The sequence below is a fragment of the Salmo salar genome, chromosome ssa01 (genome assembly GCF_905237065.1).
Source record: "Salmo salar chromosome ssa01, Ssal_v3.1, whole genome shotgun sequence".
NCBI lineage: Eukaryota > Metazoa > Chordata > Actinopteri > Salmoniformes > Salmonidae > Salmo > Salmo salar.
Window position 1 is genome coordinate 114,496,346 of NC_059442.1, and position 24,420 is coordinate 114,520,765.

The window sequence follows — 24,420 nt, forward strand, 5'->3', positions numbered from 1 at the left end:
AACAAAGAGAGAGAGAGACAAAGAGAGACTATTGAGCTACATATAACATTGGAAGTGAGTAGAGTCCTGACTATAAAGTCTGGCTATAACAAAGCTCTGTTTCTGGGGCCATAGTTCCTTGAGAGAGTCCTGGGCTGCTGTCAGCCTGGCTAAAGTTCCTGGGGCCATAGTGAGAGTCCTGGGCTGCTGTCAGCCTGGCTAAAGTTCCTGGGGCCGTAGTGAGAGAGTCCTGGGCTGCAGTCAGCCTGGCTAAAGTTCCTGGGGCCGTAGTGAGAGTCCTGGGCTGCAGTCAGCCTGGCTAAAGTTCCTGGGGCCGTAGTGAGAGTCCTGGGCTGCAGTCAGCCTGGCTAATGTTCCTGGGGCCGTAGTGAGAGTCCTGGGCTGCAGTCAGCCTGGCTAATGTTCCTGGGGCCGTAGTGAGAGAGTCCTGGGCTGCTGTCAGCCTGGCTAAAGTTCCTGGGGCCATAGTGAGAGTCCTGGGCTGCAGTCAGCCTGGCTAATGTTCCTGGGGCCGTAGTGAGAGTCCTGGGCTGCTGTCAGCCTGGCTAAAGTTCCTGGGGCCATAGTGAGAGTCCTGGGCTGCAGTCAGCCTGGCTAATGTTCCTGGGGCCGTAGTGAGAGTCCTGGGCTGCTGTCAGCCTGGCTAAAGTTCCTGGGGCCGTAGTGAGAGAGTCCTGGGCTGCTGTCAGCCTGGCTAAAGTTCCTGGGGCCGTAGTGAGAGAGTCCTGGGCTGCTGTCAGCCTGGCTAAAGTTCCTGGGGCCATAGTGAGAGTCCTGGGCTGCAGTCAGCCTGGCTAATGTTCCTGGGGCCGTAGTGAGAGTCCTGGGCTGCAGTCAGCCTGGCTAAAGTTCCTGGGGCCGTAGTGAGAGTCCTGGGCTGCAGTCAGCCTGGCTAAAGTTCCTGGGGCCGTAGTGAGAGAGTCCTGGGCTGCTGTCAGCCTGGCTAAAGTTCCTGGGGCCGTAGTGAGAGTCCTGGGCTGCTGTCAGCCTGGCTAAAGTTCCTGGGGCCGTAGTGAGAGTCCTGGGCTGCAGTCAGCCTGGCTAAAGTTCCTGGGGCCGTAGTGAGAGTCCTGGGCTGCTGTCAGCCTGGCTAAAGTTCCTGGGGCCTGTCTTGTTTTGTACACTTTGTACAAAATAATAAAACGCAGAACTACAGGATGTTTCTTAACACAACTCTTTATTAACTAGCTACAACTACATGTTAGCCTATCTCCAACCACGATCAACTGCCCATGACCTAACCGTCTGGGTGGTCTTAACCAATCACCGCACAGTATGATACGGCGGTAAAATGCATCCAATTATAATTCAGTATGTATTCACATATGAATATTACAGGGCCGTAGTTCCTTGAGAGTCCTGGGCTGCAGTCAGCCTGGCTAAAGTTCCTGGGGCCGTAGTGAGAGTCCTGGGCTGCAGTCAGCCTGGCTAAAGTTCCTGGGGCCGTAGTGAGAGTCCTGGGCTGCTGTCAGCCTGGCTAAAGTTCCTGGGGCCGTAGTAGAGAGTCCTGGGCTGCTGTCAGCCTGGCTAAAGTTCCTGGGGCCGTAGTTCCTTGAGAGAGTCCTGGGCTGTTGTGCTATGGCTGTGCTGTTTTGTCCTTACAGCATATTCATTATTGCCGTGAGAACACACACACACGCACCACGCGAGCCATCGGCAGTGATGATCGTCCACCTCGTGAATTTATACCATGTTAATCCTCCTCCTATCTTTGAGGGATCAATACCCTCCTCCCATCAGTGTTAGTTAATAGCATCTATAGATCCATGTCCTTGGGGTGATTCAGTGAGTGTGTGCTCTTCCATACTGAACTGGCCCAGGGTCTGGTAGGTTGCAGTGCCAGCAGCATTGTGTCCCAGCTACAGTAGGAATGACTCAGAGAACAGGACACAATAGAGTGCCGTTCAGGAAGAACACAAATATCATGGCTGTACCTGGGGAGATGGAGAGTTAAGGACCTGAAATACTGAGTCACGGTCTGTCTGTTCTGTTTGCTCCATGCGTCAACAACAACACCATGGGATCACATAAAAAGTTGGTGTAAAATAATCCTCATTGTGCCCATAATTTTGACAAAATTGCAGGTGATGTCATAAAAGTTTGTTTGGAAATAAATCCAGGGACACTTTTTAATGGGCCAACAACAGGAGAGGAGAGAGAAGAAGTACAGCAAGAGGAACTGCCCCTCCCTACCTTCAGGCTCTGCTCAAACGCAACACCCCGAACACTCTGTTCTGCCACCTCTGGTGTCTTGGCCCTCCCACCCCTACGGGAGGGCAGCTCCCTCTCAGCCCAGTCCAAGCTCTTTATCTGTCCTGGCACCCCACTGGTGGAACCAGCTTCCCCTGAAGCTAGGACAGCAGAGTCCCTGTCCATCTTCTGAAAACATCTGAAACCCTACCTCTTCAAATAGTATCTTAAATAATCCTCCTCCTCACAGTCCTCGCACTTAACCCCCCCCACACCCCTTCTAGCTCAGACTCTACTGACAGCTACGTTATTGAGGGAAAATCTACCTTCTATGCCTGTGATATGTGGTTGTCTCACCAAGCTATCTGATGATGAATGTACTCACTGTAAGTGGCTCTGGATAAGAGCATCTGCTAAATTACTAACATGTCAATTTAAAATGAGTAGGAGAGAGTAGGATGAGACGAGAGGAGAGGAGGAAAGAGGACAGAGAGAGGAGAAGTAGAGAGGAGAAGAAATGAGAAAAGAGGAGAGCAGAGAAGAGAAGAAGAGACAAGAGCAGAGAAGAGAAGAACAGAGAAGAGGAGAGATGAGAAGAGAGGAGAGCGGAGACGAGAGCATAGGAGAGAGAAGAGTAGAGAGAAGAGAGGAGAAGAGAGGAAAAGAGAAGAAAAAAGAGAGAAGACGAGAGGAGAAGAGTGCATAGGAGAGAGGAGAAGAGAGGAGAAGAGAATTAAAAAGAGAAGAGAATCAGAGAGAGGAGAGCACAGGAGAGAGATATTACCAGTGTCTTGACTCCGTACTGTTTCTCCACTTTCTCTCTGAGCTGTTTGAAGCAGGCTTCCAGGCGTTCATGGAAAGGCCTCAGAGCCTCAGTCACTTTCTCTCCATGGATACGAACTCCATCAGCTAGGTAAGGGATCTGAAAACACACGATGGTCACTATGGGATTTGAACACACACACCAGTTATCCTATGGGATTTCCACACACACGTCAAGATAGGGACCTCATCTCTGTGTGTGTGTGTGTGTGTGTGTGTGTGTGTGTGTGTGTGTGTGTGTGTGTGTGTGTGTGTGTGTGTGTGTGTGTGTGTGTGTGTGTGTGTGTGTGTGTGTGTGTGTGTGTGTGTGTGTGTGTGTGTGTGTGTGTGTGTGTGTGTGTGTGTGTGTGTGTGTGTGTGTGTGTGTGTGTGTGTGTGTGTGTGTGTGTGTGTGTGTGTGTGTGTGTGTGTGTGTGTGTGTGTGTGTGTGTGTGTGTGTGTGTGTGTGTGTGTGTGTGTGTGTGTGTGTGTGTGTGTGTGTGTGTGTGTGTGTGTGTGTGTGTGTGTGTGTGTGTGTGTGTGTGTGTGTGTGTGTGTGTGTGTGTGTGTGTGTGTGTGTGTGTGTGTGTGTGTGTGTGTGTGTGTGTGTGTGTGTGTGTGTGTGTGTGTGTGTGTGTGTGTGTGTGTGTGTGTGTGTGTGTGTGTGTGTGTGTGTGTGTGTGTGTGTGTGTGTGTGTGTGTGTGTGTGTGTGTGTGTGTGTGTGTGTGTGTGTGTGTGTGTGTGTGTGTGTGTGTGTGTGTGTGTGTGTGTGTGTGTGTGTGTGTGTGTGTGTGTGTGTGTGTGTGTGTGTGTGTGTGTGTGTGTGTGTGTGCGCCGCCTCTGAGAAAGCCAAGGGAACTTGACCGTGTTCATTAAAGCCCCAGTAGAAAGTAGAAGGCCTGGTTGCCATAGTCACCTCACCGCCCCATGCTCCTACTCTCTGGACACACTGTGTGTTTCCTTCTGTTATCACACTGCTCCTTTACATGACACAGCAACGCTAAGAGTACACTGGACTGACACAGGACTGATAGAGAGTGTACAAGTAGGCAGGCAGGTAGGGCGACGCACAATTGGCCCAGCATCGTCCGGGTTAGGGGAGGGTTTGGCCAGGGGGGTAGGCCGTCATTGAAAAACAAGAATTTATTCTTAACTGACTAGCCAGGTTAAATTAATGAATGAACTAAAAGGTAAGGGATTACATGTCTACAGTAAATGTCTGAGTCTTTATGATGCTATGAGAGAGCACATGCAAAGACACACATGATACATTGTAAACATCACATCATGTAACCACCCAGTAACGACAAAGTCAGATGATTCAACACATAGTATAACATGACATCATCTAACAGTGTCTAAAGACCCAAGGACAGATAGACATGCACCTGTTAATGAACTGACTGTTACAACTGTTAAGGCTGATGATAAACATGCACCTGTTAATGATCTGACTGTTACAACTGTTAAGGCTGATGATAGACATGCACCTGTTAATGATCTGACTGTTACAACTGTTAAGGCTGATGATAGACATGCACCTGTTAATGATCTGACTGTTACAACTGTTAAGGCTGATGATAGACATGCACCTGTTTATGATCTGACTGTTACAACTGTTAAGGCTGATGATAGACATGCACCTGTTAATGATCTGACCGTTACAACTGTTAAGGCTGATGATAGACATGCACCTGTTAATGATCTGACTGTTACAACTGTTAAGGCTGATGATAGACATGCACCTGTTAATGATCTGACCGTTACAACTGTTAAGGCTGATGATAGACATGCACCTGTTAATGAACTGACCGTTACAACTGTTAAGGCTGATGATAGACATGCACCTGTTAATGATCTGACCGTTACAACTGTTAAGGCTGATGATAGACATGCACCTGTTTATGATCTGACCGTTACAACTGTTAAGGCTGATGATAGACATGCACCTGTTAATGATCTGACTGTTACAACTGTTAAGGCTGATGATAGACATGCACCTGTTAATGATCTGACCGTTACAACTGTTAAGGCTGATGATAGACATGCACCTGTTTATGATCTGACTGTTACAACTGTTAAGGCTGATGATAGACATGCACCTGTTTATGATCTGACCGTTACAACTGTTAAGGCTGATGATAGACATGCACCTGTTAATGATCTGACCGTTACAACTGTTAAGGCTGATGATAGACATGCACCTGTTAATGATCTGACTGTTACAACTGTTAAGGCTGATGATAGACATGCACCTGTTTATGATCTGACCGTTACAACTGTTAAGGCTGATGATAGACATGCACCTGTTAATGATCTGACTGTTACAACTGTTAAGGCTGATGATAGACATGCACCTGTTAATGATCTGACTGTTACAACTGTTAAGGCTGATGATAGACATGCACCTGGTAATGATCTGACCGTTACAACTGTTAAGGCTGATGATAGACATGCACCTGTTAATGAACTGACCGTTACAACTGTTAAGGCTGATGAGGAACTGAAAAAACTGTATGGTTGAAAGAGATGAGGCAAAAGGAGTGGCCAAGTCTGGCTGGACATCTGACTGGCTGACTTACTGCAAATTGAGAAATTATGCGACTAAACTCAACAAAGAAGAAGAAGAAACAGTATTATGAAGCCAAGATCAATGATATGAAGAATGGTGGAAAAAAAACATTGGAGTACTTTAAATGAAATTATGGGCACAAAGACAAATTCAACTCCATCTTTCAGTGAATCAGATGGCTTATCACAAAACCATTTGATGTTGCCAATTATTTTAATGATTACTTCATTGGCAAAGTGGGTAAATGTAGGCAGGAAATGCCAACAACGACCAGTGAGCCTTCATATTCATGCATAAAAAATGTGAATAATGAAAGAAAAGCATTGCATATTTTAATTTTGTAAAGTTAGTGTGGGAAAGGTAGAAAAATGATTTTTATTGATCAATAATGAAAAACCTCCTGGCATTAACAACTTGGATGGAAAGCTACTGAGGATGGTAGCTGACTCTATAGCCACTCCTATCTGTCATATCTTTAATCTGAGCCAAGAGGAAAGTCTTTGTCCTCAGGCCGGGAGGGAAGCCAAAGTCATTCCGCTACCCAAGAGTGGTAAAGCAGCCTTTACTGGTTCTAACAGTAGACCTATCAGCTTGCTGCCAGTTCTTAGCAAACTGTTGGAAAAAATAGTGTTTGACCAAATACAATGCTATTTCTCTGTAAACAAATTAACAAGACTTAAAGCTTATAGAGAAGGGCACTCAACATGTACTGTACTGACACACTTGACTGATAATTGGTGGAAAGAAATAGATAATGAGAAGATTGTGGGTACTGTTAGATGTCAGTTCAGCCTTTGATATTACTGACCACAACCTGTTGTTGAGAAAACTTGTGTTAATGTCTTTTCAACCTTCAGCCATATTGTGGATTCAGAGCTATCTATCTAATACAACACAGAGGGTTTTCTTTAATGGAAGCTTCTCTAATGTCAAACATGTAAAGTGTGGTGTACCGCTGGGCAGCTCTCTAGGCCCTCTACTCTTTTCTATTTTTACCAATGACCTGCCACTGGCGTTCAACAAAGCATGTGTGTCCATGTATGCTGATGATTCAAACATATTCACATCCACAACCACAGCTAATGAAGTCAGTGAAACCCTTAACTTCTTTCGGATCAGTGGGACACTAGCGTCAAATTAAATTACTATAAATATTTAACTTTCATAAAATCACAAGTGCAATACATCAAAATAAATCTTAACTTGTTGTTAATCCAGCCGCCGATTATCTGAGGACAGCGCCCCGCATAGAAACACATGAAAAACATATTTCAACCAGGCAGGTGCGACACGAAATTCAGAAATAGCGATATAAAAAAATGCCTTACCTTTGAAGATCTTCTTCTGTTGGCACTCCAAAAGGTCCCAGAAACATCACAAATCGTCCTTTTGTTCAATAAATTCCTTCTTTATATCACCAAAATGTCCATTTATTTGGCGCATTTGATTCAGAAATACACCGGTTCCAACTCGCCCAACATGACTACAAAGTATCTAATAAGTTACCTGTAAACTTGGTCCAAACATTTCAAACAACGTTCCTAATCCAACCTTAGATATCCTAAAACTTAAATAATCGATAAAATTTAAGACGGAATATACTGTGTTCAACAGAGGATAAAAACAACGTGGAGCGACCTCCTGGTCACGCGCGCCACACAGAAGAGTCCACTTGGCTTGACACTCACAATGAACAGCCCTACTTCTTCATTTCTCAAAAGAAAAACATCAACCAATTTCTAAAGACTGTTGACATCTAGTGGAAGCCATAGGAACTGCAACCAGGTTCCTCATAAATATTGTTTATAGTTACTACATGATTCCATATGCGTTATTTCATTGTTTTGATGTCTTCACTGATATTTTACAATGTAGAAAATAGTAAAAATAAAGAAAAACCCTGTAATGAGTAGGTGTGTCCAACACTTTTGACTGGTACTGTACGTGTAACTGTTAGATGTACACACACTACATGTTAATGTTTTTAAATGTATGCAAATAGTATGTTGTCTTTAAAGTCTTTTTGGTTATGTGTCGGACCACAGGAAGACGAGCTGTCGTCATTGTCATCGGCTAATAGGGGATCCTAATGAATCTAATCAAAACCCAGGACCCAGCCGAATATGATATATAGAATATAATATGGGCAATTAGGAAAACACTTCAGCTGCAGTCTGTCTCTCACTCTGCAAGCTACAGGGCATTCGGAAAGCATTCAGACCCCTTGACTTTTTCCACATTTTGTTAATTTACAGCCATATTCTAAAATTGATTAAATAGTCCCCCCCGCCGCCCAATCTACACACAATAACAAAGCAATACCATTTTTTAAAAATGTTAGCAAATTTATATTAAAAAAAGAACCTGAAATCACATTTACTTAATTATCCAGACACTTTATTCAGTACTTTGTTGAAAACACCTTTGACAGCGATTACAGCCTTGAGTCTTCTTGGGTATGACGCTACAAGCTTGGCACACCTGTATTTGGGGGGTTTCTCCCCTTCTCTGCAGATCCTCTCAAGCTCTGTCAGGTTGGATAGGGAGCATCGCTGCACATCTATTTTCGAGTCTCTCCAGAGATGTTCGATCGGCTTCAAGTCCGGGTTCTGGCTGGGCCACTCAACGTCCTTGACTAGCCCAAGACACCTGCGTTGTCTTGGCTGTGTGCTTTGGGTCGTTGTCCTGTTGGAAGGTAAACCTTTGCCCCAATCTGAGGTCCTGAGGGCTCTGGAGCAGGTTTTCATCAAGGATCTCTTTGTACTTTGCTCCGTTCATCCTTCCCTCGATCCTGACTAGTCACCCAGTCCCTGCCACTGAAAAACATCCCCACAGCATGATGCTGCCACCACTATGCTTCACCGTAGGGATGTTTCCAGGTTTCCTCCAGATGTGACGCTTGGAATTCAGGCCAAAGAGTTCAATCTTGGTTCCATCAGACCAGAGAATCATGTTTCTCATGGTCAGAGTCCTTTAGGTGCCTTTTGGCAAACTCCACGTGGGCTGTCATGTGCCTGCAGAGATGGTTGTCCTCCTGGAAGGTTCTCCCATCTCCACAGAAGAACTCTGAAGCTCTGTCAGAGGGACCATTGAGTTCTTGGTCACCTTCCAGACCAAGGCCTTTCTCCCCCGATTGCTATGTTTGGCCGTGCTGCCAGCTCTAGGAAGAGTCTTGGTGGTTCCAAACTTCTTCCATTTAAGAATGATGGAGGCCACTGTGTTCTTGGGGACCTTCAATGCTGCAGAAATGTGTTGGTACCCTTCCCCAGATCTGTGCCTCGACACAATCCTGTCTGGGAGCTCTACGGACAATTCCTTCGACCTCAAGGCTTGGTTTTTGCTCTGATATGCACTGTCAACTGTGGGACCTTATTTAGACAGGTGTGTGCCTTTCCAAATCAAGTCCAATCAATTGAATTTACCACAGGTGGACTCCAATCAAGTTGTAGAAACATCTCAAGGATGATCAATAGAAACAGGATGCACCTGAGCTCAATTTCGAGTCTTATAGCAAAGGGTCTGAATACTTATGTAAATAAGGTATTTCTGTTTATTTTTAATACATTTGCAAAAATTCCCACAAAAACTGTTTTGCTTGTCATTATGGGGTATTGTGTATACACTAATGAGGAGTTTTTTTAATTACTTTAATCCAGAATAAGGCTGTGACGTACAAAATGTGGAAAAAGGGAAGGTGTCTGAATAGTTTCCAAATGCAGTGTAGCTCCATCTGGTCAGTGGAGGAAGTGTAATCCCAAGGGGAGACAGTGGCATCTTAGAGTTAGTTTTTCTACAGCCAGGAGGCTCTGGAAACAGATCGTGTTTGACTTTATAACAGGCAGAGTGTCCCTACAGCCAATCATCTTAGAGAGTTAGTTTTTCTACAGCCAGGAGGCTCTGGTAACAGATCGTGTTTGACTTTATAACAGGCTGGGTGTCCCTACAGCCAATGGTTTAATTACAGTTAGGTGATGGTGCCTTATAGCAGGGATTTGTATTTGTCTCTCCTCGGGGACCCCAAGCCATCCACGTTTTGGATCTATTCCAGAGCGATCACACCTGATTCAAGTCGTCAGCTAAATCACCAAGCCCTTGATCAGGTGAATCAGGTGAGCTAGTTCAGAGCTACAACAACACTGTAAAACATCAGGAGGTCACAGAGGAGAGGTTAGAAAACCACAGGTCTGCAGAATGTCTCTCAAAGAATGACTAGAATATTACAACAAATAATATAGTACTTCCTCCTTCCCAGGTTTGAACATACAACTGTTCCTTTGTTTATATAAAAACAAATATTGTTCAAGTTATGACTAAAATAATATCCAATTAAAAAAAAGGCATGCTTGTGGATTAATATGTGGAAATAAGTTAAAGGCACACAAAGAAAAAATGTAATCCTATTACAATGGATTTAGTGCAGGTCTTTGGCTGCATGCAGTCACATAAAGAGGTTTTATTTACAGTATACGCTTCCACAGCCAACAGACACTCTGCCCTCACCGCTCCACCGTATACAGCATCTTCAGTACAGTGTCTTTATGGCTTACATATTCACAGCAGCCAAACGCCTGACTAAAGGGTTTACTCTGACAACAAAGAGGTGTGTGAAGTCTCTGGTAAAGAGTGTGAGAGAGAGAGAGAGAGAGAGAGAGAGAGAGAGAGAGAGAGAGAGAGAGAGAGAGAGAGGGGATAATGTCTGCATTAACCTATACAAGTCCTCTGAGTGTTCTAGTCTCCTATACTATACAGAGGGAACACTGGCCTTGTACAGCAGTAGTCTCCTATACAGAGGGAACACTGGCCTTGTACAGCAGTAGTCTCCTATACTATACAGAGGGAACACTGGCCTTGTACAGCAGTAGTCTCCTATACTATACAGAGGGAACACTGGCCTTGTACAGCAGTAGTCTTCTATACTATACAGAGGGAACACTGGCCTTGTACAGCAGTAGTCTTCTATACTATACAGAGGGAACACTGGCCTTGTACAGCAGTGGTCTTCTATACTATACAGAGGGAACACTGGCCTTGTACATCAGTAGTCTTCTATACTATACAGAGGGAACACTGGCCTTGTACAGCAGTAGTCTCCTACTATACAGAGGGAACACTGGCCTTGTACAGCAGTAGTCTCCTATACAGAGGGAACACTGGCCTTGTACAGCAGTAGTCTTCTATACTATACAGAGGGAACACTGGCCTTGTACAGCAGTGGTCTTCTATACTATACAGAGGGAACACTGGCTAGCAAAGGAGATAGATACAGAGCCCAGACATACTGATAGATACAGAGCCCAGACACACTGATAGATACAGAGCCCAGACACACTGATAGATACAGAGCCCAGACAGATACAGATAGATACAGAGCCCAGACAGATACAGATAGATACAGAGCCCAGACACACAGATAGATACAGAGCCCAGACAGATACAGATAGATACAGAGCCCAGACACACAGATAGATACAGAGCCCAGACACACAGATAGATACAGAGCCCAGACACACAGATAGATACAGAGCCCAGACACACAGATAGATACAGAGCCCAGACACACAGATAGATACAGAGCCCAGACACACTGATAGATACAGAGCCCAGACACACTGATAGATACAGAGCCCAGACACACTGATAGATACAGAGCCCAGACACACTGATAGATACAGAGCCCAGACATACTGATAGATACAGAGCCCAGACACACTGATAGATACAGAGCCCAGACACACTGATAGATACAGAGCCCAGACACACTGATAGATACAGAGCCCAGACACACTGATAGATACAGAGCCCAGACACACTGATAGATACAGAGCCCAGACAGATACAGATAGATACAGAGCCCAGACACACTGATAGATACAGAGCCCAGACACACTGATAGATACAGAGCCCAGACACACTGATAGATACAGAGCCCAGACAGAGATAGATACAGAGCCCAGACAGACTGATAGATACAGAGCCCAGACACACTGATAGATACAGAGCCCAGACATACTGATAGATACAGAGCCCAGACACACTGATAGATACAGAGCCCAGACATACTGATAGATACAGAGCCCAGACATACAGATAGATACAGAGCCCAGACACACTGATAGATACAGAGCCCAGACATACTGATAGATACAGAGCCCAGACATACTGATAGATACAGAGCCCAGACACACTGATAGATACAGAGCCCAGACACACTGATAGATACAGAGCCCAGACATACTGATAGATACAGAGCCCAGACAGATACAGATAGATACAGAGCCCAGACATACAGATAGATACAGAGCCCAGACAGATACAGATAGATACAGAGCCCAGACACACTGATAGATACAGAGCCCAGACATACAGATAGATACAGAGCCCAGACACACTGATAGATACAGAGCCCAGACATACAGATAGATACAGAGCCCAGACAGATACAGATAGATACAGAGCCCAGACATACTGATAGATACAGAGCCCAGACATACTGATAGATACAGAGCCCAGACACACTGATAGATACAGAGCCCAGACAGATACAGATAGATACAGAGCCCAGACACACTGATAGATACAGAGCCCAGACACACTGATAGATACAGAGCCCAGACACACTGATAGATACAGAGCCCAGACATACAGATAGATACAGAGCCCAGACAGATACAGATAGATACAGAGCCCAGACATACAGATAGATACAGAGCCCAGACATACAGATAGATACAGAGCCCAGACACACTGATAGATACAGAGCCCAGACATACAGATAGATACAGAGCCCAGACAGATACAGATAGATACAGAGCCCAGACACACTGATAGATACAGAGCCCAGACAGAGATAGATACAGAGCCCAGACACACAGATAGATACAGAGCCCTATTGAGACTGACCCAGTTATAACAGGTCCTGGAACTATTAAGACTGACCCAGTTATAACAGGTCTTGGAACTATTGAGACATAACCAGTTATAACAGGTCCTGGAACTATTGAGACATACCCAGTTATAACAGGTCCTGGAACTATTGAGACATACCCAGTTATAACAGGTCCTGGAACTATTGAGACTGACCCAGTTATAACAGGTCCTGGAACTATTGAGACATACCCAGTTATAACAGGTCCTGGAACTATTGAGACATACCCAGTTATAACAGGTCCTGGAACTATTTAGACTGACCCAGTTATAACAGGTCCTGGAACTATTGAGACTGACCCAGTTATAACAGGTCCTGGAACTATTGAGACATACCCAGTTATAACAGGTCCTGGAACTTTTGAGACTGACCCAGTTATAACAGGTCCTGGAACTATTGAGACATACCCAGTTATAACAGGTCCTGGAACTATTGAGACATACCCAGTTATAACAGGTCCTGGAACTATTGAGACTGACCCAGTTAAAACAGGTCCTGGAACTATTGAGACTGACCCAGTTATAACAGGTCCTGGAACTATTGAGACTGACCCAGTTATAACAGGTCCTGGAACTATTGAGACTGACCCAGTTATAACAGGTCCTGGAAATATTGAGACTGACCCAGTTATAACAGGTCCTGGAACTATTAAGACTGACCCAGTTATAACAGGTCCTGGAACTATTAAGACTGACCCAGTTATAACAGGTCCTGGAACTATTGAGACATACCCAGTTATAACAGGTCCTGGAACTATTGAGACTTACCCAATTATAACAGGTCCTGGAACTATTGAGACAGACCCAGTTATAACAGGTCCTGGAACTATTGAGACTGACCCAGTTATAACAAGTCCTGGAACTATTGAGACTGACCCAGTTATAACAGGTCCTGGAACTATTGAGACATACCCAGTTATAACAGGTCCTGGAACTATTGAGACTGACCCAGTTATAACAGGTCCTGGAACTATTGAGACTGACCCAGTTATAACAGGTCCTGGAACTATTGAGACTGACCCAGTTATAACAGGTCCTGGAACTATTGAGACTGACCCAGTTATAACAGGTCCTGGAACTATTGAGACTGACCCAGTTATCACAGTTCCTGGACCTATTTTACAACATAATGTGTCATTTTCAAATGCTTTTTATTGACAATTCCAGATGTAGTATATTCCCATGTTTCTATGTTAAGGACATGTATGTGCTACAGTGGTCAGAGGTAACAGCGTGTGGGGGAGTTGCTACTGACTCAACTAATACAAAGGGCCACATGTGTGATGATGGACAGGGCTGGCCTATAGGGTTGACCTTACAGAGACAGAGGTTTATCTTCGGGACGTCACAAAGCAGTGGACTGTTTGTTGATGTGTTCTGTTACACAAACTACAGTAAAAGCTTCTCCGCTATATGAAGATGGATGAGATGAGGCTTTACAGTCACCCTCCTCTGATATTAACCACCTTCATCATCACCACAGGAAGACAGAGAGAGGAGAGAGAGACAGAGACAGGAGAGAGAGACACACAGAGAGACAGAGAGAGAGACACAGAGAGAGACAGAGACAGAGAGAGAGACACAGACAGAGAGAGAGACAGCGAGACACACACAGCGAGACACACACAGAGAGAGACACACACAGAGAGAGACACACACAAGAGAGACAGAGACAGAGAGAGACAGAGACAGAGAGAGAGAAATTAAGGGAGGTGGGGGGAAAGGGTGGATAGAGAGGGAGTAGGGGAAAGAGCAACACAGAGAAAGTAGGAGAGGAGGGAGGGGGAAAGGGTGGAGAAAAAGAGAGGAGGGGAAGAGTGAGAGAGGGAAAGTTAAATAGAGAAAGAGTGATGGGGGAAAGAGAAAAGGTGAGAAAAATAGAGAGCGAAGGAGACAGAGAGAGAGCTTGAAGGAGAGAAAGTGCTGTGGCAAGATCCACACCGTTTCCCAGGATACCCGTGTCTTTTTATAGTATCATCATCAGGAAGAGGATGATATAACAGCACAGTGGTGGCATGGCAACAGATTAGAATACGATTACCCTAGGTGACAGAATCCTGTTAGGTTACCGCAGATAGAAGACCTGCACATTCCATAACACCTCATGATGCTGAGACAGGCCTTTAATCTGACTCTACACATATGGTTTGGCCTGGCAACGCCAACACATTCCATAACACCTCATGATGCTGAGACAGGCCTTTAATCTGACTCTACACATATGGTTTGGCCTGGCAACGCCAACACATTCCATAACACCTCATGATGCTGAGACAGGCCTTTAATCTGACTCTACACATATGGTTTGGCCTGGCAACGCCAACACATTCCATAACACCTCATGATGCTGAGACAGGCCTTTAATCTGACTCTACACATATGGTTTGGCCTGGCAACGCCAACACATTCCATAACACCTCATGATGCTGAGACAGGCCTTTAATCTGACTCTACACATATGGTTTGGCCTGGCAACGCCAACACATTCCATAACACCTCATGATGCTGAGACAGGCCTTTAATCTGACTCTACACATATGGTTTGGCCTGGCAACGCCAACACATTCCATAACACCTCATGATGCTGAGACAGGCCTTTAATCTGACTCTACACATATGGTTTGGCCTGGCAACGCCAACACATTCCATAACACCTCATGATGCTGAGACAGGCCTTTAATCTGACTCTACACATATGGTTTGGCCTGGCAACGCCAACACATTCCATAACACCTCATGATGCTGAGACAGGCCTTTAATCTGACTCTACACATATGGTTTGGCCTGGCAACGCCAACACATTCCATAACACCTCATGATGCTGAGACAGGCCTTTAATCTGACTCTACACATATAGTTGGCCTGGTAACGCCAACACAATACCACTTGGTACACGAAGGTAAATGACCTCAGAGGACCCGTGATACAGAGGGTTTCTGATTGGACACATTATGGACCCTGCTCAGCTTGAGGATTAGGTATGTGAACCAAATATCACCCTTTCACCCTAAGGGCCCTGGTCAACAGTAGTGCACTATGGGAAGGGTGTACGGTACTGTAACTACTGCTTCACTTAACTATACTGTCCTGCTTCTACTGCTATGAACTGATGCTGTCCTGTACTCTAGTACTAGTACAGGGTAGTACAGTATACTGTAGTATAACTAAGCTGCTCTACTGTACTCTAGTATTAGTACAGGGTAGTAGAGTATACAGTCGTGGCCAAAAGTTGAGAATGTCACAAATATTAATTTCCATAAAGTTTGCTGCTTCAATGTCTTTAGATATTTTTGTCAGATGTTACTATGGAATACTGAAGTATAAGTACAAGCATTTCATAAGTGTCAAAGGCTTTTATTGACAATTACATGAAGTTGATGCAAAGAGTCAATATTTGCAGTGTTGACCGTTCTTTTCAAGACCTCTGCAATCCGCCCTGGCCACATCCTGCTGTTCTACTCCAGTGTTTCTATGATCCCATGTTCTACAGTAACTACACTGACCCATATGCTGTCTATTTACAGTAACTACACTGACCCATATGCTGTCTATTTACAGTAACTACACCGAGCCATATGCTGTCTATCAGTAACTACACTGACCCATATGCTGTCTATTTACAGTAACTACACCGACCCATATGCTGTCTATCTACAGTAACTACACTGACCCATAATGCTGTCTATTTACAGTAACTACACTGACCCATAATGCTGTCTATTTACAGTAACTACACTGACCCATAATGCTGTCTATTTACAGTAACTACACTGAACCATATGCTGTCTACTTACAGTAACTACACTGACCCATATGCTGTCTATTTACAGTAACTACACTGACCCATATGCTGTCTATCTACAGTAACTACACCGACCCATATGCTGTCTATCTACAGTAACTACACCGACCCATATGCTGTCTATTTACAGTAACTACACTGATCCATATGCTGTCTATCTACAGTAACTTCACTGACCCATAATGCTGTCTATCTACAGTAACTACACCGACCCATATGCTGTCTATTTACAGTAACTACACCGACCCATATGCTGTCTATCTACAGTAACTACACTGACCCATATGCTGTCTATTTACAGTAACTACACTGATCCATATGCTGTCTATCTACAGTAACTACACCGACCCATATGCTGTCTATTTACAGTAACTACACCGACCCATATGCTGTCTATCTACAGTAACTACACTGACCCATATGCTGTCTATTTACAGTAACTACACTGATCCATATGCTGTCTATCTACAGTAACTACACCGACCCATATGCTGTCTATTTACAGTAACTACACCGACCCATATGCAGTCTATTTACAGTAACTACACTGATCCATATGCTGTCTATCTACAGTAACTACACTGACCCATAATGCTGTCTATGATAGGTTTACAGATAATGTGCTATTTGTCATGTTCCTGTGGGTCTTCTGTAGCTCAGTTGGTAGAATGACTCTTGCAACGCCGTGATAATGAGTTCGATTCCCAGGACCATCCGTGTGTAAAACGTATAACACTTTGGATGAAAGAGTCTGCTAAATGACACATTATTATTATATTACTGCATGTTCATCCTGTGCTGCCCTCCCAAGCAAACAGGCACTAACTGCTAATTTCTTCCAAAATGAGTTAATGTCATTTTTACTACATTAAATACATGTTTAACCATGTGGACAAGTATCCTGCCTCTATTGTATTGTGTTCAGGAGACAAAAGGGGGGCCATGTTAGCAGAAACTGCATAAAGTTACTGTGAAACCAAGTTACCACAACAGAAGAGAACTGTAAATCACTGTCACTACGGCAATGGCAGGAGGAAACGCGTCTGACCTGGTGTATCTGTTTAAACGCTGACTAAAACTAAAGCAGTGAAGTGAGGTGTCTGACCTGGTGTTTCTGTTTAAACGCTGACTAAAACTAAAGCAGTGAAGTGGGGTGTCTGACCTGGTGTTTCTGTTTAAATGCTAACTAAAACTAAAGCAGTGAAGTGGGGTGTCTGACCTGGTGTTTCTGTTTAAACGCTGACTAAAACTAAAGCAGTGAAGTGGGGTGTCTGACCTGGTGTTTCTGTTTAAACGCTGACTAAAACTAAAGCAGTGAAGTGAGGTGTCTGACCTGGTGTTTCTGTTTAAACGCTGACTAAAACTAAAGCAGTGAAGTGAGGTGTCTGACCTGGTGTTTCTGTTTAAACGCTGACTAAAACTAAAGCAGTGAAGTGAGGTGTCTGACCTGGTGTTTCTGTTTAAACGCTGACTAAAACTAAAGCAGTGAAGTGGGGTGTCTGACCTGGTGTTTCTGTTTAAACGCTGACTAAAACTAAAGCAGTGAAGTGGGGTGTCTGACCTGGTGTTTCTGTTTAAACGCTGACTAAAACTAAAGCAGTGAAGTGAGGTGTCTGACCTGGTGTTTCTGTTTAAACGCTGACTAAAACTAAAGCAGTGAAGTGGGGTGTCTGACCTGGTGTTTCTGTTTAAACGCTGACTAAAACTAAAGCAGTGAAGTGAGGTGTCTGACCTGGTGTTTCTGTTTAAACGCTGACTAAAACTAAAGCAGTGAAGTGAGGTGTCTGACCTGGTGTTTCTGTTTAAACGCTGACTAAAACTAAAGCAGTGAAGTGAGGTGTCTGACCTGGTGTTTCTGTTTAAACGCTGACTAAAACTAAAGCAGTGAAGTGGGGTGTCTGACCTGGTGTTTCTGTTTAAACGCTGACTAAAACTAAAGCAGTGAAGTGGGGTGTCTGACCTGGTGTTTCTGTTTAAACGCTGACTAAAACTAAAGCAGTGAAGTGAGGTGTCTGACCTGGTGTTTCTGTTTAAACGCTGACTAAAACTAAAGCAGTGAAGTGAGGGTGTCTGACCTGGTGTTTCTGTTTAAACGCTGACTAAAACTAAAGCAGTGAAGTGGGGTGTCTGACCTGGTGTTTCTGTTTAAACGCTGACTAAAACTAAAGCAGTGAAGTGAGGTGTCTGACCTGGTGTTTCTGTTTAAACGCTGACTAAAACTAAAGCAGTGAAGTGAGGTGTCTGACCTGGTGTTTCTGTTTAAACGCTGACTAAAACTAAAGCAGTGAAGTGAGGTGTCTGACCTGGTGTTTCTGTTTAAACGCTGACTAAAACTAAAGCAGTGAAGTGGGGTGTCTGACCTGGTGTTTCTGTTTAAACGCTGACTAAAACTAAAGCAGTGAAGTGGGGTGTCTGACCTGGTGTTTCTGTTTAAACGCTGACTAAAACTAAAGCAGTGAAGTGAGGTGTCTGACCTGGTGTTTCTGTTTAAACGCTGACTAAAACTAAAGCAGTGAAGTGGGTGTCTGACCTGGTGTTTCTGTTTAAACGCTGACTAAAACTAAAGCAGTGAAGTGAGGTGTCTGACCTGGTGTTTCTGTTTAAACGCTGACTAAAACTAAAGCAGTGAAGTGAGGTGTCTGACCTGGTGTTTCTGTTTAAACGCTGACTAAAACTAAAGCAGTGAAGTGGGGTGTCTGACCTGGTGTTTCTGTTTAAACGCTGACTAAAACTAAAGCAGTGAAGTGAGGTGTCTGACCTGGTGTTTCTGTTTAAACGCTGACTAAAACTAAAGCAGTGAAGTGAGGTGTCTGACCTGGTGTTTCTGTTTAAACGCTGACTAAAACTAAAGCAGTGAAGTGAGGTGTCTGACCTGGTGTTTCTGTTTAAACGCTGACTAAAACTAAAGCAGTGAAGTGAGGTGTCTGACCTGGTGTTTCTGTTTAAACGCTGACTAAAACTAAAGCAGTGAAGTGAGGTGTCTGACCTGGTGTTTCTGTTTAAACGCTGACTAAAACTAAAGCAGTGAAGTGGGGTGTCTGACCTGGTGTTTCTGTTTAAACGCTGACTAAAACTAAAGCAGTGAAGTGGGGTGTCTGACCTGGTGTTTCTGTTTAAACGCTGACTAAAACTAAAGCAGTGAAGTGGGGTGTCTGACCTGGTGTTTCTGTTTAAACGCTGACTAAAACTAAAGCAGTGAAGTGGGGTGTCTGACCTGGTGTTTCTGTTTAAACGCTGACTAAAACTAAAGCAGTGAAGTGGGGTGTCTGACCTGGTGTTTCTGTTTAAACGCTGACTAAAACTAAAGCAGTGAAGTGGGGTGTCTGACCTGGTGTTTCTGTTTAAACGCTGACTAAAACTAAAGCAGTGAAGTGAGGTGTCTGACCTGGTGTTTCTGTTTAAACGCTGACTAAAACTAAAGCAGTGAAGTGAGGTGTCTGACCTGGTGTTTCTGTTTAAACGCTGACTAAAACTAAAGCAGTGAAGTGAGGTGTCTGACCTGGTGTTTCTGTTTAAACGCTGACTAAAACTAAAGCAGTGAAGTGGGGTGTCTGACCTGGTGTTTCTGTTTAAACGCTGACTAAAACTAAAGCAGTGAAGTGGGGTGTCTGACCTGGTGTTTCTGTTTAAACGCTGACTAAAACTAAAGCAGTGAAGTGAGGTGTCTGACCTGGTGTTTCTGTTTAAACGCTGACTAAAACTAAAGCAGTGAAGTGAGGTGTCTGACCTGGTGTTTCTGTTTAAACGCTGACTAAAACTAAAGCAGTGAAGTGAGGTGTATTATTTCTTCTGACATGCTGTGCTGTCCAGCTCAGACACTCTGTCTCTTATTTGTGGCCGAAAAGATTCTAACACTCAATTAAATAAACAAAGCAGAGGCAATGAAACAGAGGAGGAACTCTTGGTAATATACTGTCTCTTCAACAAGAGAAGATCTCCCTGGGTAATATACTGTCTCTTCAACAAGAGGAGATCTTCCTGGGTAATATACTGTCTCTTCAACAAGAGGAGATCTTCCTGGGTAATATACTGTCTCTTCAACAAGAGGAGATCTTCCTGGTAATATACTGTCTCTTCAACAAGAGGAGATCTTCCTGGTAATATACTGTCTCTTCAACAAGAGGAGATCTTCCTGGGTAATATACTGTCTCTTCAACAAGAGGAGATCTTCCTGGTAATATACTGTCTCTTCAACAAGAGGAGATCTTCCTGGTAATATACTGTCTCTTCAACAAGAGGAGATCTTCCTGGTAATATACTGTCTCTTCAACAAGAGGAGATCTTCCTGGTAATATACTGTCTCTTCAACAAGAGGAGATCTTCCTGGGTAATATACTGTATCTTCAACAAGAGGAGATCTTCCTGGGTAATATACTGTCTCTTCAACAAGAGGAGATCTTCCTGGGTAATATACTGTCTCTTCAACAAGAAGAGATCTTTGAAAATAGACAGCAAGACTTGAACCCTCATGTGCCCTACAACAAGTAAGGTAGTAGGTATATACCCTACTTGTTGTAGGGTACACCTCCTCTAAAAGGAAGTGTAGTATCCCTGTTAATAAATCAATCAATCAATCAATCAATTGTTGTACATGTAGACTAAATTACATTACTGTCCCTCCAACTTCCTCATTCTGAAAGTGAACGTGTCGTTCAGTGTATTACCCAGCAGCACTTCTGCTACGTGAGACGGATAGAAGCACATGTGACATCATCTGACCCCAATAAACCACCTGCACAACAGGAAACTGTCACAGTATTAACGGTCCTTCATCAACCACTCAGATGACTAAACCACCTGCACAACAGGAAACTGTCACAGTATTAACGGTCCTTCATCAACCACTCAGATGACTAAACCACCTGCACAACAGGAAACTGTCACAGTATTAACGGTCCTTCATCAACCACTCAGATGACTAAACCACCTGCACAACAGGAAACTGTCACAGTATTAACGGTCCTTCATCAACCACTCAGATGACTAAACCACCTGCACAACAGGAAACTGTCACAGTATTAACGGTCCTTCATCAACCACTCAGATGACTAAAATCACGTCAAAGTCAAACAGAGGGAAAGTCAACAGCACACTTTGCAAAATTCTAATTGGAGGGGAAAAGAGAAACTTCCACCCCAAATCTGTCAACTCAGAAGAATATTATTTTCTGAAGGTACATTGCAAAAGAGGTTAGGACTCCACAGAGATACCAGGAGGAAGATATGCCGAGCATGTCAATGCTCTAAAAATAAAATGACGCTAAATGTGTGTGTGTTTGAGCGTGAGAGTGCATTCCTCTGTGTCTCTATGCGTCTGTGTCTCTATGTGTGTGTGTCTCTATGTGTGTGTGTGGGTGCAAGTGTGCATGCCTCTGTGTCTCTATGTGTGTGTGTCTCTCTCTGTGTGTGTGTGTGAGTGCGAGTGTACATGCCTCTGTGTCTCTATGTGTGTGTGTCTCTGTGTGTGTGCGTGAATGGAGATAATATAAATATATTTCTGTATGAGTCACCTAGCCTAGGGAACGAGGTAGACATCTACTCTGTATGAGTCACCTAGCCTAGGGAACGAGGTAGTCGTCTACTCTGTATGAGTCACCTAGCCTAGGGAACGAGGTAGTCATCTACTCTGTATGAGTCACCTTGCCTAGGGCATGAGGTAGTCATCTACTCTGTATGAGTCACCTAGCCTAAGGAACGAGGTAGTCATCTACTCTGTATGAGTCACCTAGCCTAGGGAACGAGGTAGACGTCTACTCTGTATGAGTCACCTAGCCTAGGGAACGAGGTAGTCATCTACTCTGTATGAGTCACCTAGCATAGGGAACGAGGTAGTCATCTACTCTGTATGAGTCACCTAGCCTAGGGAACGAGGTAGTCATCTACTCTGTATGAGTCACCTAGCCTAGGGAACGAGGTAGTCATCTACTCTGTATGAGTCACCTAGCCTAGGGAACGAGGTAGTCATCTACTCTGTATGAGTCACCTAGCCTAGGGAACGAGGTAGTCATCTACTCTGTATGAGTCACCTTGCCTAGGGAACGAGGTAGACATCTACTCTGTATGAGTCACCTAGCCTAGGGAACGAGGTAGTCATCTACTCTCTATGAGTCACCTAGCCTAGGGAATGAGGTAGTCATCTACTCTGTATGAGTCACCTAGCCTAGGGAACGAGGTAGTCATCTACTCTGTATGAGTCACCTAGCCTAGGGAACGAGGTAGACATCTACTCTGTATGAGTCACCTAGCCTAGGGAACGTGGTAGACATCTACTCTGTATGAGTCACCTAGCCTAGGGAACGAGGTAGACATCTACTCTGTATGAGTCACCTAGGGAACGAGGTAGTCATCTACTCTGTATGAGTCACCTAGGGAACGAGGTAGACCATCTACTCTGTATGAGTCACCTAGGGAACGAGGTAGACATCTACTCTGTATGAGTCACCTAGGGAACGAGGTAGACACCTACTCTGTATGAGTCACCTAGGGAACGAGGTAGCCATCTACTCTGTATGAGTCACCTAGGGAACGAGGTAGACATCTACTCTGTATGAGTCACCTAGGGAACGAGGTAGACATCTACTCTGTATGAGTCACCTAGAGAACGAGGTAGACTTCTACTCTGTATGAGTCACCTAGGGAACGAGGTAGACATCTACTCTGTATGAGTCACCTAGGGAACGAGGTAGACATCTACTCTGTATGAGTCACCTAGGGAACGAGGTAGACATCTACTCTGTATGAGTCACCTAGGGAACGAGGTAGACATCTACTCTGTATGAGTCACCTAGGGAACGAGGTAGACATCTACTCTGTATGAGTCACCTAGAGAACGAGGTAGACATCTACTCTGTATGAGTCACCTAGGGAACGAGGTAGGTTTCTACTCTGTATGAGTCACCTAGAGAACGAGGTAGACATCTACTCTGTATGAGTCACCTAGGGAACGAGGTAGACATCTACTCTGTATGAGTCACCTAGGGAACGAGGTAGACGTCTACTCTGTATGAGTCACCTAGGGAACGAGGTAGACATCTACTCTGTATGAGTCACCTAGGGAACGAGGTAGACATCTACTCTGTATGAGTCACCTAGAGAACGAGGTAGACATCTACTCTGTATGAGTCACCTAGGGAACGAGGTAGACATCTACTCTGTATGAGTCACCTAGAGAACGAGGTAGACATCTACTCTGTATGAGTCACCTAGGGAACGAGGTAGATTTCTACTCTGTATGAGTCACCTAGAGAACGAGGTAGACATCTACTTTCTTCTAGAGGAGACTGTTCACATTCTATTACTATTCAAGGGCTCAGCAAGAAATGGTAAAACACAACAATCATCTATTCTGATGTAGAAGAAAACAAACCAATTGAAATAATTTCCCCTCGACAAGTAACTGACGGGGGAACATCCTATGACAGAGTCTTGAAGAGAGAGAGAGAGAGAGATGGAGAGAGACAGAGAGAGAGAGAGATGGAGAGAGTGTGTGTGTGTGAGTGAGTGTGTGTTGAGCAATTAGAGCTTTTAGAGGGTTGGTTCGGTTTCGGTCCGATTATATAATAATTATCACGGATATCGGGTTTCAATGTTGATCTTTTTTTATACATTAAATGCACTATACATTATGTGGGTTGAATGCTGTAACGACACAGAATAAAATAATGAATTAAAAGTCCCATGATGGTAGTGTTTGTCCATTACTGCTTATCACTTATTAACCATAATTTATTCACATTATTTTAGTAAAAAATAAATATATATTTGATGACTATTATTTAATTCCAAGTCACCATCTCATATCGGACTGCTGTCTAAGCTCTCTGACATAATCACTATTTAACTAGTTCTTCAAAGTAAATAAGACATTTAATACCAACTATCAATCTTAGATCAACTGCATGCTACCCCTCTGGATGTTGTGTTCTCCGTGTCTCCGTGTTCTCCGTCTCTCCGTGTTCTCCGTGTCTCCGTACAGACCAGACAAGTTTAAACTTTTCACTCGTGAGTTCCATTTTTTTTAAAATAATGTTTTATGTGTGTGATGTCAGAATGCCCTCACTGTTCCAAAATGTGATTGTTATGCAACAGGGCAGTTATGCCGTGTTCAAAACAACTGGGAACTTGGAAAAAT

General features: G+C 44.1%; 1 protein-coding gene across 7 annotated transcripts in view; it reads right to left on the bottom strand.

Annotated features, from left to right (window-relative positions):
- Window positions 1-24,420, bottom strand: part of LOC106591860 (dedicator of cytokinesis protein 1) — a 723,705-nt gene that overhangs the window by 20,179 nt on the left and 679,106 nt on the right. For all 7 annotated transcript variants that reach the window (XM_045687698.1, XM_045687691.1, XM_045687686.1 and 4 more), the window contains exon 47: window positions 2,975-3,112. In XM_045687698.1, the coding sequence (XP_045543654.1) occupies window positions 2,975-3,112 (138 nt within the window). The remainder of the gene's footprint in view (window positions 1-2,974; window positions 3,113-24,420) is intronic.